General features: G+C 43.7%; 1 protein-coding gene and 2 long non-coding RNA genes across 3 annotated transcripts; 2 read left to right on the plus strand and 1 right to left on the minus strand.

Moving 5' to 3' along the window:
• Positions 1–2,311: 2,311 nt before the first annotated feature.
• LOC121532795 lies at positions 2,312–10,993 on the plus strand. Its single transcript, XR_005994392.2, has 3 exons — positions 2,312–2,654; positions 10,498–10,605; positions 10,696–10,993. It is a non-coding gene; the product is annotated as an uncharacterized LOC121532795 (long non-coding RNA).
• A 1,142-nt stretch (positions 10,994–12,135) lies between these two features.
• Positions 12,136–13,148, minus strand: LOC121532955 (4-trimethylaminobutyraldehyde dehydrogenase-like). The gene is made up of 3 exons (XM_041838733.2): positions 12,919–13,148; positions 12,612–12,724; positions 12,136–12,236 (listed from the first exon to the last, which is right to left on the minus strand). Exons 1-3 carry the CDS (start codon positions 13,074–13,076, stop codon positions 12,136–12,138), a joined length of 372 nt encoding a protein of 123 aa, XP_041694667.1. The 5' UTR covers positions 13,077–13,148.
• A 1,403-nt stretch (positions 13,149–14,551) lies between these two features.
• LOC121533847 lies at positions 14,552–15,501 on the plus strand. The gene is made up of 3 exons (XR_005994514.1): positions 14,552–14,663; positions 15,007–15,233; positions 15,324–15,501. It is a non-coding gene; the product is annotated as an uncharacterized LOC121533847 (long non-coding RNA).
• The last annotated feature ends 303 nt before the right edge of the window (positions 15,502–15,804 follow it).

Below are 15,804 nucleotides of genomic sequence, written 5' to 3' on the forward strand. Positions count from 1 at the left end.
TCATATCCTTGTCAAACATGCAAAAAATCTCTGAAGCTGGAGACTCTTATCTCCCTCACTAACTTTAAGCATCAGTTGTCAGAGCACCTTACCGATCACTGCACATGTACACAGCCCATCTGAAATTAGCCCACCCAACTACCTCATCCCTATATTGTTATTTATTTTGCTCTTTTTCACCCCATTATCTCTATTTGCACATAATCTCTTGCACATCTAGCATTCCAGTGTTAATACTAATTGTAATTATTTTGCACTATAGCCTATTTATTGCCTTACCTCCATAACTTGCTACATTTGCACACACTGTATATATATTTTCTGTTGTATTTTATGACCTTATGTTTTTTTTACCCCATATGTAACTCTGTGTTGTTGTTTTTATCGCACTGCTTTGCTTTATCTTGGCCAGGTCGCAGTTGTAAATGAGAACTTGTTCTCAACTGGCTTACCTGGTTAAATAAAGGTGAAATAAAATAAAAAAAATAAAATGAAGGCCCTAAATGGAACAACAAGACAGAAGAGGTATACCATGTTACATTTAGAGTCATGGAAACTCTATAGAAAACAACTTGGTTATGGCAAAGTCATAGTTATTCAATTGAAACACAGTTGTCAAGGAGAAACAGTACAAATACCTTTTCTCAAAGTCGTGAGCAGCTGTCCGGATCTTTCTCAGGCAGAAGGCTACGTTTTGCTGGGTCTCTTCACTGATGATCAACGTTGCCACCAGGGAGCCATGCCCACTTTCATCCCTGACAACAAGTGCCTAGACTGCATAACCATAAGCTGTGAGGTCTGAAATATATCATTGTAATATTATTTATATATCTTTATTGATATATCAAGTTATTGCCATACTCACCAGAATATAACGCGTCCATGAAAAGTAGATTCTTCCCACACTGCAAAATGTTCTGCCTCTGCTCTGCATTTTGAAGTACGAGTATCAGTGGTTGACCTGTTGCTCTGCAGAGAGGCTGATAGTACAATGTCTCACACTTAAGGTTTGTTTTCACAAACAAGTCAACACTCAAGGAGTTGTTTTCATGATGCCTGTCCAGGGTCTTCATTCGATTCTTTAGGTACAGGATGTCCCTGAGAGATGGGATGAATCTCCTGTCCGCCATGTCAGTGTACCCCCTGCTCTTCGCCCAATTCATGATACTGTTGGCAATTTCGTGGCATGCCTTGCCTTGAAGAGCCAAGATCTCAATATATGTGACCAGGTCTGGGTGGATGCGGTTTGTCACATTCTCTTGAGTGTGAATTCTCATGGCCTTTGTGCTCCTGCATCTTTCTGATGATACACACTTTTGAGGTGGGCCCGTCGTTCATGTTTAGGACACATAGGCCTTACAGCTGTTTGTCCTGATGTCCTGTGGCTGCCCTGTCGACTTTCCTCTTGCCTCGTGTCGTTCATAGTAAAAATTAAAGGGTTGTGTATTCCACCTTTTGCAGACATATGACCCATTATGGTCACTGATGTAGCTTTCGATGAACTCCTCCACCTCAGCCTCAACCACCTTCACCTCCACCTAAGCCCCACGACTCCTTTTGGTAGTGTTCTCTCTTAATTCATTTAGAAAATATATTTGTCAAGAAATCCATTCTGAAAGAAAATAACAAATAAAGCATATAACTTCACTCCTCTACCTTTACCTCCCCCATGTCCTTTATAAACTGCCTCTACATCCCCCACAATCATATTTGTCTTCAATGTCCAATTTGGGGTTAGTGGGGCCCCGGCCTCAACAGCATTTTTGAAACGGGCCGCCAAGCACTCTCAGACTTGTCTATCAACCAAAGTTATTGTAATGTTTTACATTATATACAAGTCCATTGTCATGATGGGCCATAAATCCTAGACAATCATACTTTCTAACTATTGCAACTATTTTCATCAGTCATTGAGACACCTACCTCTCTCTCCAATAAGTTTATTCTAACACAAGTCTCACAACATGTGCACTCTCTGAGGGGAAGACACAGGTGAAGTTCAACGTACGTTCAACCTTTGGGCAGCTATCAGCACTCCACCCACAAGTCTCCAGAAAACATGATTTTTGGGAGAGAGAGACACCTTTTCATTATAGGATTGGAGGAAATACCTTCCTAGCATGTGAGGAACATGTTTTCTGGCCTCATAAATGCTAGCCAGCTAGCTAATATTTAGAAATAATATTTTTTGTTTGGCTAGAGTTATGGTAAACCTTTTGCAACCCCTTTAGTTTTGCTTGCTAGTTTGCTGGCTGACTCATTACGGACTCAAATGACGAGTCGATGACATCATTGAAGACAGTAGAAATCCGCACACAATGTGGAGGTGGTCAGCCAAATCTAAACACAATCAGACCCCAATGCGACTTTTATGCGTCTACACCCGTCTTTTCAATGCGATATTCGTATTCAGATAGCAGAAGTCGTATAAGTGTCAAGTGTAGACACGACCTGAGGAGCGACAAACAAGCGAACAAGTTTGTCACACTTTTTTTCGCAATGACCCGAGGAGCGACAAACAAGCTTGTCACACTTTTTTCGCACTTGATCGTTTCAAATCCACGTATCCATAATTAGTTATTAAACACCACTCCTGATCCGGGACTCAAATTGGCTATTTGCACTTCAAGGAAAACACTGTCACTACTGCTCAGGTAAACTGTCACTTTCAGCATTCTCTTAATCTGTTAGAGTTTCTAGGCTATAGCCTACTATTCGGGATGTAGACTATCGTGAAAAGATAATCGCCGATATCGCAACCAAACTAGTCAATGCCATTTGATTTCGGCCATAACCAGAGGTGAAATAAGATTTCATTTCTTCCCGGTACGGGACCTATGTAATTTAATTTTGGAATGTGGAATCAACACAACCAGGCTCAATGTTTTCATCTGATTGTCAAACAAATCACTTCAAAAAGTAGGCTTTAAAATAATTCCAGCATCGGAAACAGTGCACTGTGCACCCGCAGTGATTCTTCTTCGATGAGATTTAACGGCGGTTGGCATCCAATTTGTTGCATTACCGCCACCTACTAGACTGGTGTATAACTCCCTTATATTTTGCTTGAAAAATAAAATAAATGAAAGAAATACCCTACCATCTAACACTACACTCACAAATTCAAAATTATTATTAATAATTAACACCACCCCATTCCACTATTTAAATATATTAATTCCTACCTCATGCTCTCAACCTGAGATGATGGAACATCACCACTTAACTCTTCTGATGTCAAGTCTCGCAAGGTGCCACCACAACCTCAATTTTCTTAGACTTACGTTCCATCCCTGCAGTACAATTAATAACCATTGCTATAAATGCAATCTTACTGAAACATATATCACTTGTTGTCCTATCCCTCTGCATTGGTACATCTCTACTACTCTCACCACTCCTCCCCCTTGATCCATCTTCCTCTACCTCAGCATATGACAACTTCTTCACTACTCTTACCCTGGAAACCTCAACCTGCCTCTCTCGCACAGGACATTTCTTATCGCTAGCCCCATGGGCACCCCTACAATTAGCACATACCACTACTTTCCCCAATGCTACACATTCCTTTGTCTCATGCCCTTCTGCACAATTCTCACACATTTTACATTTTAGTCATTTAGCAGACGCTCTTATCCAGAGCGACTTACAGTTAGTGAGTGCATACATATTTATTTTATTTCATACTGGAATCGAACCCACAACCCTGGCGTTGCAAACGCCATGCTCTACCAACTGAGCTACATCCCTGCCGGCCATTCCCCTCCCCTCCCCTACCCTGGACGACGCTGGGCCAATTGTGCGCAGCCCCATGGGTCTTCACACCTTGGAACCTCCCTCATACACACTGCTGCCACATGCCCATAAATTTGACACCTGTAACATCGTAATGTATTCGGCACATAAGCTCGTACAGGATAACTTATATATCCTAACTTCACTTTATCAGGCAAAGACTCAACTTAACAACTCAAAAGAACAGATAATGACTCCTCTGTTTCCCCACTCTCGCCCCCCTGTTTGTGTCGCACCCAGTGGCGGCTGGTGAAAAATATTCTCGGTGGGGCTGTGCCATACTTTTTTTTTCCTGTAACCATCGCGATATATTTTAACACAAACTGCAGGACAGCAGTGCTCAGTGAAACATTCAGTAATTATTTAATGCCAATATTAAAAAGTTGAGGCATTCTTACACAAAAACATATTACACAAACCCAAGCCTTTCATTTGCATTTAAAGTGAACTTTTTACCATTGGTAGTAAACAGGCAACGCAACAGGCATGCTGTCAGAACAGAGTGGAAAGTGGACAATAACATGAAATTATTATAAAGTTTATAGGAAATCTTACACTGTATAAAAGGATGTATAATATAGAAATGGATATCAAGTGGATGAACTCAAACCTTTGACTGGAAGAATAGCATACAGTATTTTATGATCATACTAAATGTGACTAATTGTTAATGTGCTCCAGAACTGCAACAATTAATTGATACAAAACAACATATATACAGTAATATTAGCAAAGACACTATTAAGACTTTCTAGAGTACCATATATAACTGGATTTTTTATGCTAAGGTCAACTATATACAAAGAAACATGCGGCCAGAGCTGCTCTGTGTGTGTGTGTCTGTCATCTTATTTGTACAGGAATTTTGCCCGTCTGTCCTTCTGAGTGGCAAACCTCTCAATGACCCTTTGATTAAAGTCAGGAATGTCCCTGACAAGTTTCTTCTCCATGGAGAGCATGGCCAGAGCGTTCAGGCGATCCTGTGTCATGCTGTTTCTCAGGAAGGTCTTGATCCTTTTCAGTGTAGAGAAGCACCTTTCTGACTCAGCAGTTGTCATGGGTGTGGTGATGAGGATCTTGAGGAGGCTGGCAGTCTCTGTGAAAGTGCTCTGAAGGTTGTTCTCCATGAAGAACTGGTACAGGGGCACTGCACCACTACAAGCCTTGAACTCACTGTTCTCATAGATGAGGGACAGTTCGGTTTTGAGCTTGGCCTTGTTCAACATGGGGTACGCCTCCACGGTTGTTTCAAGCGCTGTATCGGGGAACTTCACACTGTGTTGTGGGAACAACTCTCCGTGCAATAGTGTTGCGCTGATGAGGTGCTGGGTGAAGGAGAACCTCTCTTTGGCATGACTCAGGATGGTATCACATACCTGTAAAAGATACATCATCAGCTTTAATTTGCAATTAAGCTATTTTGATGCAAGTGATCCTGACTGACACATGCCTATGTCCAACTCAAGTATATGATTACCAAGGTGCTGATTGTTCAGGGTTTTGGCTACATACTACCAGGCCTGAAAAAAAGTTCTATGGGGAAACACTGACAATTACATCACAACTTACCTCTATAGCCAACCTCTGTTGTTCTCCTGGTCCCAGCATCCTCCGTCGCTTGATGGGCTGTTGCTGCTCGTCAGATGCGCTGTCCCCACACAAAGAGGGAATTGAGGCCCTGGGTCCAAAAAATAAAGTTTAATTTGATAACTTGCAATCAGACTTCTTAGCTCACTGTAATTCCCCCTCAACACACAACCAGTGACTTTTATATATATATATATATATATATATAGACAGACAGACAGACAGACAGACAGACAGACAGACAGACAGACAGACAGACAGATAGTGTGTATATACACACAAACTATGTCTAGTAACTGCTTTTAACCTGTGATGTACATAATTAACTGATGTTATTACGTTTTAAAGCCTTTTTCTATTACATTTGTGAGAGGGATGCAACATAATTTTGTTCTGCTGTGCACTTAGCAATAAAGTTAATCTTCAATAACAACTAGGCCTCTTCTAGAAATTGACCTGGTGGACACCTGAATAATTATTACAAACTGTGTAGTACTTTCCTGCATTATTATCAACGTCTGATTGTGTCTTTTTGGACAAACACTTGTTCTCGTGGTCGAGTAACAACAACTGCGCTCCTTGAGTGACGGGGTGGTACTTGGTGAGAGAGGGAGAGAGACGACCCAAATTGCGGAGTAAACTAGAAAAACGGACGTTACACATGGCGGAGTGGCATTACCACATTTAACAAACCAAACATTGAAATACCGTTATAGAAGGTAAAGTAAAAACCCAAACTGGTCTGTGCATCAATACCGGTATATAGTAATATATAGGCAACATACCGTAAATCTGTATCAATTATGTATCAGTTTTACATGTGACCCATATCAAATTTGCGCATTCACACTGAAGGAGCACACAAATGCAATGCTCATTTGGCGTGATTGTCGTGGTAACACAGGTGAAAAAAATCCTGAATGGTATCCTAATGGCAGCCATTTTGGTTAGGGAGAAATACAAACAACTCTACTGCCATACATTCCAATTAGACTGAAGGCATACAGTTGTGTCCAAATATATTGGCACCCTTGGGCTTTTCTTAAATAATTCCCTATTTCTTCTAAAATCAGTTGAAATTTGAGAGGAAAAAATGGGTCTCCACACCTTTAATTATATTTCTGTAAACTTAAGTTTACAATTGTAATTTAGAAAATATAGACAAATGTCATGGACTAAATTATTGGCACCCTGGAGCTAGTACTTGGTTGCACAGCTTTTTGGCCAAGATAGCTGCCAACATATGCTTATTGTAGACATCAATGAGCTTGCTGCACCTTTTCTGCTGGCAATTTGGCCCATTCTTCAGCAGCAAACTGCTGTAATTCTTCAATGTTTGAGGGTTGCACTCCACCAACTTCTTTTTTCAGATCTTGCCAAAACTAATGTGGTCCCGTGTAGCTCAGTTGGTAGAGCATGGCGCTTGCAACGCCAGGGTTGTGGGTTCGTTTCCCACGGGGGCCAGTATGAAAAAATGTATGCACTCTTAACTGTAAGTCGCTCTGGATAAGAGCGTCTGCTAAATGACTAAAATGTAATGTAAATGTCTTCTCTTTCCTTTTAAAATACTAAAACAAAAATAATTGTGACGGCTCTATGATAATCACTCACTTTGATGACCAGACACATTTAGGCTTTTAAACTGTTGTAAGTGAACTATTCATCTTTCTAACAGCATCTTTATCAGCCAATAGTAAATATAGTTATTTACCTGATTGTTAGCATGCTTTCTGTGAACCTCTGGACAAGTGCTTTAATGAAGACAGGGTCGATGTTCCTCTTCTGCAGCTGGCTGAAAAGCATGTCCACATTTGGCATGATCTTGTGGAACAGTGCCAGGAAAAACAGAAAGCCTCGTCTTCGAGCATCCTCACAAAGCCCCCCGCCTCTCTGACAGTCGGGGCATCAAAGTTCCCAGAGTCTCTGATGGTCTGGAAACACGTTAGGAGGTCATCCCTGTACTGCGTACACAGTGTTTACAGCGCGACTGTGGAAGTTCCACCGTGTTGTAGAGGCTCTGGGAGTCTATGCGCAACCACTTCGTCAAGCACGGTGGTTCGCTTGGGAGACCTGGAGAAGAAAGCAGAAAATCCTGCAAGGTCGGAAAAGAAAGTGCCGATCCTGGGGATGCGTGAAGTAGCCTGCTGCATGATGAGGTTCAGCTGATGTGCATAGCAGTGGACGTAGTGCGCATTTTCGTACACATCCACTATTTTACGCTGCACTCCGCCGGTGGCTCCCCTCATCACACTTGCTCCGTCGTAAGCCTGGGCAATAAGTTTGGCCTTTTGTCCATGTGAGAGTATGGTGCTGAGCCTCTCCAGCAGCGCTGTAGCGATGGTGTCGGCGGTTGCGTTCTCGATCAAAATGAACTCGAAAAACGCTCTTGGGACGTTACTTTTAGCATCGATGTAGCGTATCACAAGCACCAACTGGCAGTGGGTGGAAACGTCAGTCGTCTCGTCAGCTTGAATGGCGATAAAATCAGCACTCTTTACTTCCTCCAGGATGTAATCCTTAAGCACTGACAACATACAGTCCAACAGCTCGTTCTGTATCGTCTTTGACGTGCCCTTAAAAACGGTAGCTGTCTTCAGGTGCTCCTCCAGCACACTGTCGAGGGAGGCAACAAAATCCACTAAGCCCCGGAAAATGCCGGGGTTGTCCGAGGAGTCAGTCTCCTCGTGCCCACGCAAGGCCAACTCAAAAGCCCCACAGAACTTCACACAATCGATAATTTTGGATAGAATGTGCCTGTTTTTAACCACCTCCTCATTGTGTTTCCTCACCGCAATCCTGTGGCCGTCATCCAGCTGCGTAGCAATGTTCACCCTTCCTAATACAGCTAGCTTTACAGAGTTGTCCATGTGTGCCCTGGTGTTCTCATGTTTCTTTACCTTCTCTGACAGGTGCTTCATATCCCTCACTCCGGTACCTGTCCATGCTGAATCTGACCCCGTCGTTTTAAAAAGCAAGCACGGAAAGCAAAATAAAGCATTAGCATCAGTGCACCCAGCTAGCCAAGCCTTCCTGGTGTACCAGCTACGGGAGAAGCCGCGCATATACTGCTTCCCTTTCTCGCTAGCCTGCTGTCTGATTGAGAGGTCAGGTTGATCTGGGCCCAGCTCTTTCACCCGAACTTTCTCTGACAAAGTTCTCCTCTCAAACGGATCTTGGAGGAGAGATTTCACCGAGTTAGGGTTGGGTCTTGGAGGAGTAACGTTTGCGTTCGCCATTGTCGTCTAGTAAAAATGGCGCCACTGGAGCCCGGTCCTTATTTTATCAGGGCGAGCTTGAGGGCGATAAAATAATCGCCCTCCTTGGATTCGAATTAAAATCGCTGATTAGCTACATTTTATGTCATACATTCATATCTTAAATTAGCAATTGGCTTAACTGCTACGTAGACCCGCCTCCTCGGGGCACTTTCTGTATCGCCCAGAGCTGACGAGGCGTTTGACAGGCAGAGGAAAGGTTGCGAATATGATTTTCTATCATATCTTACACATATTACTGTGTGCATTCCATATTTCAAACACACAAATATTGACATACTGATGTTTTTATTATTATTATTATTATTATTTTTTTTTTTAAATAATTTTATTTAAGGGGGCGGCGCCCTAGCGCCCTCTATCGGCCAGCCGCCACTGGTCGCACCAAACGACGAGCATCACACACATCGGGAATCTTCCCCTTCAGTTGGTCAACTTTTACTGCTACCCCAGTAATCACTCCTTTCAATGGCGCCCTTTTCTTGAGAGCGAAACAATTCACCATTCTTTCCCCCATTTGTCTAAATCTGCGCGCCTTCTCCCTCTGACCAACAGAAACACAAACAATTATCACTAGACCACTTCTGGTTACCCTCACCGATTACACTTTACCCAACGCTCTTTTCACCCATCTTGCAACCACAAATGGATCAGCCAAAAGGCAAGGCTCCACTTTTCCCAAAAACTTCACTCCTACTGTCACAGACTCATCTTCATCCTGACCATCTGTGCAATCCTCGGGCTCCGAGTACTTCACCACACCTTCCACCTCCGATCCTTCACTCTCATTCACTTCCATTTCTCCTCCTGTCTTCAGCTCACTTTGCTTACATTTCCTACCATTCTTCTTTAACAAACCTTCTCCCTTTCCCCCGCTATTTTTAACAGACTCAAGCTCACAGTCTTCCTCCCTATCTCTCTTAGACCTCCTCTGCCTCTCTTTTCCCCTCCATTCCACCTCCGTCATCCAGGTATACGTTTCCTTATGATAATACTGCACTTCTCCTGACATATATCTGTTTCTTGCTTTCTCAAGGGACTCCATTTACCTTCCTACTCTCCCTTTATACACTTATTCATAGCGCTTTCGATAAAATATGAGCAATAAACCTCGGTCCTTCTTCGCTACCTGGGCGTCCTCCCCCGCCTGATTGTGTTGAAGTCCCACCCGCCATGATGATGGATAGATACGTCAATTAAAACACAAATAAGTGTAGGCCTAAGGATTTAGGGATTATGCGCAGTTGTAGCCTGAATTGATTGATGTGTCCACTGCTGGCAGCGCTTCGTCGCAGCAGGTGAGGTGACGGAGCAGAGCGCTTTTGCACTGTTCTAACACTGCACGCTGATAAAAGGCAGACTTCCCTTGAAGACTTCCCTTGAAGGGGGATAATCAAATTGACCCCCGTTCTGTTGTAAAATGATCAACGCATGCGCTCAATGACGGGTTTATTTCCTTGATTAAACGTTCCATTCATAGACGGTTTTGTTCACGGAGCAATAGATAGGCCTGTAGTAATAGTAATGTAGACCTACTATTTAATTGTTAGGAACAGATGGCCTACATATCAACAGCTTTGCCCAATGGGTCCAGCCGCAGGTTCAGCCTGGAAAGGCGCAGTTACCCGATGGAGCCTATACACTTAATCCTCCTTACACACAACTAGGTGGTTCTCTGGGCTTGTGCCTAGTGGGAACAAAATAGCCTATTCAGAGGGAAGCAAGATTACACTTTTCCAGATGTACTATTCGAACAAGTGGCAACTTCCCATACACGTTTAGGTCTAGTTAGGACTAATTGTCCGCGAATAAAACCCACTGACTCCCGATCCATTTACAGGAATGCATCCTAGTCCATCTACTATCCAGTTCGTTCTCACCTCAGTGGCAGCAGTCTTGAACCGGGTGCGAGGATGCTGTGGCCATTATTGGAGACGTTACACTTCAGGTAAGTAGATGGGCAGCAGGCCAAAACTGGACAATTCTATGATTTTTGACTCTTCAATTTGGCATTAATTTGTTCTACATCTGTTTTCAGAAGAGGATACGTTATCTCTTCCTGTAAAAGAAACCCAACCAGCACCTCTCTCCAGCTCTGTGAGACCCTGGGTTTTGGATGTTCATCATGGCCTGGCCCTGGCATATGGGGATTCAAATGAGCTGCACTGAAGAGAACATGTGAAAGGCTCTTCTCTACTCCGTTTGCATTCTTTTTTATACCCCCTGCTTGGCCTGCTCTTAGCCTGGTAGATGATCGGTCTGTTTCAGCCAGATCCTGTTGAGCTCATGCCAAACATAAAAAGTACATATAACATCTGAAACCAGGGTATGTACAGTATATCTGGAAATAATAAATTATTATATTTAATGAAATGTTTGTCTGGCTAATATCTATGGAGTCTATTTTACTGGGTTGGTGTCGGTAGGTATTGTCTTAGCTGTATCAAGGTCACTACCTACCTCTTTACCTCAGAAGTGTACGAGCAGGGTAATCATTATTCCATCCAGGTTTCAACTTCAAATCAAATCAAATCAAATTGTATTGGCCACATGCGCCGAATACAACAGGTGCAGACATTACAGTGAAATGCTTACTTACAGCCCTTAACCAACAGTGCATTTATTTTTAATAAAAAAGTAAAATAAAACAACAGTGTTGGGAAAAAAAGAGCAGAAGTAAAATAAAATAACAGTAGGGAGGCTATATATACAGGGGGGTACCGGTGCAGAGTCAATGTGCGGGGGCACCGGCTAGTTGAGGTAGTTGAAGTAATATGTACATGTGGGTAGAGTTAAAGTGACTATGCATAAATGATTAACAGAGTAGCAGCAGTGTAAAAATATGGGGTGGGGGGGCAGTGCAAATAGTCCGGGTAGCCATGATTAGCTGTTCAGGAGTAATAATAATAATATAATAATAACATGCCATTTAGCAGACGCTTTTATCCAAAGCGACTTACAGTCATGTGTGCATACATTTTTGTGTATGGGTGGTCCCGAGGATCGAACCCACTACCCTGGCGTTACAAGCACCGTTCTCTACCAGCTGAGCTACAGAGGACCACGGCTTGGGGGTAGAAGTCTTATGGCTTGGGGGTAGAAGCTGTTGAGAAGTCTTTTGGACCTAGACTTGGCACTCCGGTACCGCTTGCCGTGCGGTAGCAGAGAGAACAGTCTATGACTAGGGTGGCTGGAGTCTTTGACAATTTTGAGGGCCTTCCTCTGACACCGCCTGGTATAGAGGTCCTGGATGGCAGGTAGCTTGGCCCCAGTGATGTACTGGGCCGTACGCACTACCCTCTGTAGTGCCTTGCGGTCGGAGGCCAAGCAGTTGCCATACCAGGCGGTGATGCAACCAGTCAGGATGCTCTCGATGATGCAGCTGTATACTTTTTTGAGGATCTGAGGACCTAGTGGACCTAGGATCTCTAGAGGCACAGCTAGCACTGCGATGCAGTGCCTTAGACCACTGCGCCATTTAACAATTAAAGGAATCGTCCACGTCTCTCTTCTCCACAACCACAGTCTTCAGCTGGGAGTAGTACTCGATGGTCACCTGGCCATTCTCCCTGCCAAAACCTGCGGAGAAAGAGAAGAGATCAATGAGAACCATATAGGACACATCCCTCTAATGAGGAATATGTCATGTCTTGTTATCCCTGTCCGTCTTGCATGTCTGCCCTCTTGCTTTCTATTTCTGTTGTTATTCCTTCATTTCGTATTACCATTATGGCACTGTTACAACAAAGTCAGATTATTATTCCTTCATTTCATATTACCGTTATGGCATTGTTACAACATCAGTTCTGCTGCCATATTTGAACTGGTAATATTTGTGAAAATACTGTTTGTGTCCATTTCAGCCATCTCTTTTCCTATTGGTTCCTAAGTAGGGTCCTGACAAACCTTAATGACATTGAATGGATTATTATTATTATTATCATGCCATCCCACCAGACTGCTTGTACCCTCCGAAGGGCACCTCCACAGGGCTGATGTTGTAGTTGTTGATGAAGCAGGTTCCAGCCTGCAGGTTCTCAGCCACCCGGTGGGCCCGGGATATATCCCTACAGGGAGCCAAGAACAGGAAGAGAGACTCAGTGTACTAGACTAGTTAGTGGTTCTAGGTCTCCATCTCAATTTCCGCTATTCCTTGCATCTTATTTCCTCGCCTCCTCAACCTAATTGAAGGAAAAAGGAGAGGATGCAAGGCATAGAGGAAAGATTATTGGAGAAGGTTAAATGTGTATGGGTCTGGTACCTGGTGAAGACTCCAGAGGCCAGGCCGAAGGTAGTGTTGTTGGCCCTCTTCAGCACTTCCTCTTCTGTGTCAAAGGGCATCACTGACATTACAGGCCCAAAGATCTCCTCCTTCACACACGTCATGTCATCTCTGCAGTTGTCTATGTTGGAATACATGGATGTGGAGTTACAGTCAATGTGGAGTTAAATATAAAGTTACATACAAAATGTGGAGTTACAGTCATAGCTCCAAATATAGACTGGACAGTCACTACCAGAGTATGTGAGCGGAGTGGAGCTGTCACGGTTTCGGCCGAGGCTGCTCCTCCTCCTTGTTCGGGAAGGCTTCGGTGGTCGTCGTCCTCGGAGTACTAGCTGCCACCGTTCAATGTTTCATGTTTGTTTGGTTTTGTCTGTTTGTACACCTGTCCCTTGTTAGGTTTTGATTTGGTTGCCTATTTCGTTTTTTTGTGTTGGGGCAGGTGTTATGTGGTATTGTTTATTGTCAAGCTGTTGCTCTGTTGTATTACTCTCGTGTTTGTTGTTTTTCCGAGAGTCCGCACTGTGTGCGCTATTTTCATTTTACGCACTGTGTTGTGTTGTGCGTAATTTGTATTTTTGCCTTCTGGTTGGGTTGGCTGTTCGCCTGTTTGGTGCTGCATTTTTGTTAACTAAAGTCTGTTGACGAACGCCCGTGTTTCCTGCGCTTGATTTACTCACCGCATCTACACTCAGCTACTGACAGGAGCGGTCGAAAATCCCGCGCATTGCTCACGACGAACCACATCCTTTGCAACCACTCTGACGAACGCCCGTGTTTCCCGCGCTTGATTTCCTCACCGCATCTACACTCAGCTACTGACAGGAGCGGTCGAAAATCCCGCGCATTGCTCACGACGAACCACGTGTCCTTTGCAACCACTCTGCTAAAAGCTGCTCCTTGCTCACAAGAAAAAAACTGCCGCTCCATTTAACCAACACCCATCCATTTTTGTGACTGCCTGGACCTACCATTTGGTTTTGAAGTATTGAAACGAAACCATTTCATTTGAATGAAAAGTATTTTAATAAACATGACTATAAGAAGCGCTCATCATTTCAAATAGGCTACATGTCATATTAAAGAGCATATAAACACTCTATATAGGTCAGGAGCCAGACGGGTAGCCTAGGAAAATTCATTATTTAGGCTAAATTATTAGCCTATTATTATGTGTTCGGATTGTGTTCAGATCTGGCTGACCACTTCAGGAGTTGGTCAGGGACACATTGTGTGCGGATTTCACGTCAGTCTGGATGCAATCAGGCTACTGAAAGCGCATACAGTGGGTGGTATCAGCAGCACTGCACCCACAAGTCTCCAGAAAACATGTTTTTAGGGAGCGAGAGGCACCTTTTCATGGAGGAAATACCTTCCTAGCATGTGAGGAACATGTTTTCTGGTCTCATAAATGCTAGCCAGTAAGCTAGCCAGGTAACCCTTTTGCAATCCCTTTAGCTTTGCATGCTAGCTTGCTGCCTGACTCATGACGGACTCAAATGAACGAAGCTTCTCTTGTGGGCGGAGTTCGATGAAGTCGCTGATGGTAGAAGTCTATAAATACCAGCAGACACCACCTGAGGAGCTACAAACAAGGGAACACATTCTCTGCGCTTGATCGTTTGAGAGCCACATATCCATAATTAGTTGTTTAATACTACTCCTGATCCGGGACTCAAATTGGCTATTTGCACTTCAAGGAAAACACTGTCACTACTGCTCAGGTAAACTGTCACTCTCAGCATTCTCTTAATCTGTTAGAGTTTCTAGGCTATAGCCTACTATTCGGAATGTAGACTATGTTGTATAGGTTTACCGGCTGATTGAGTGTAAACTACCGGCAATACCCTTTTCCCCAAAGGAATAAAGTTTAGATCAGCCCGCATATCGATGCTGGCTTGCAGTAACCTACTATTCGAACAAGTGTCAACTTTCCATACACGTTTAGGTCTAGTTATTGGAGACGTTACACTTCAGGTAAGTAGATGGGCAGCAGGCCAAAACTGGACAATTCTATGATTTTTGACTCTTCAATTTGGCATTAATTTGTTCTACATCTGTTTTCAGAAGAGGATACGTTATCTCTTCCTGTAAAAGAAACCCAACCAGCACCTCTCTCCAGCTCTGTGAGACCCTGGGACGAATTGTCCGCGAATAAAACCCACGGACTCCCGATCCATTTACAGGAATGCATCCTAGTCCATCTACTATCCAGTTCGTTCTCACCTCAGTGTCAGCAGTCTTGAACCGGGTGCGAGGATGCTGTGGCCATTATTGGAGACGTTACACTTCAGGTAAGTAGATGGGCAGCAGGCCAAAACTGGACAATTATATGATTTTTGACTCTTCAATTTGGCATTAATTTGTTCTACATCTGTTTTCAGAAGAGGATACGTTATCTCTTCCTGTAAAAGAAACCCAACCAGCACCTCTCTCCAGCTCTGTGAGACCCTGGGTTTTGGATGTTCATCATGGCCTGGCCCTGGCATAGGGGGATTCCAATGAGCTGCACTGAAGAGAAAATGTGAAAGGCTCTTCTCTACTCCGTTTGCATTCTTTTTTTATACATTCACATTTTAGTCATTTAGCAGACGCTCTTATCCAGAGCAACTTACAGTTAGTGAGTGCATACATTATTTTTATATTTTTTTCATACTGCCCCCCCGTGGGAATCGAACCCACAACCCTGGTGTTACAAACGCCATGCTCTACCAACTGAGCTACATCCCTGCCGGCCATTCCCTCCCCTACCCTGGACGACGCTGGGCCGGCTACGACAGAGCCTGGATTCGAACCAGGATCTCTAGTGGCACAGCTAGCACTGCGATGCAGTGCCTTAGACCACTGCGCCACTTAGACCACTTA

The sequence above is a fragment of the Coregonus clupeaformis genome, chromosome 20 (genome assembly GCF_020615455.1).
Source record: "Coregonus clupeaformis isolate EN_2021a chromosome 20, ASM2061545v1, whole genome shotgun sequence".
NCBI classification, from domain to species: domain Eukaryota; kingdom Metazoa; phylum Chordata; class Actinopteri; order Salmoniformes; family Salmonidae; genus Coregonus; species Coregonus clupeaformis.

Bases quoted from the DNA above. Each gene is read 5' to 3' on its own strand.
- LOC121532955 (XM_041838733.2), bottom strand. From the start codon at position 13,076: ATGTATTCCAACATAGACAACTGCAGAGATGACATGACGTGTGTGAAG. The intron at 12,725-12,918 runs GTACCAGACCCA...GGCTCCCTGTAG, and splicing joins GCCTCTGGAGTCTTCACCAG to GGATATATCCCGGGCCCACC. The intron at 12,237-12,611 runs GTGGGATGGCAT...CTTTCTCCGCAG, and splicing joins CGGAGGGTACAAGCAGTCTG to GTTTTGGCAGGGAGAATGGC.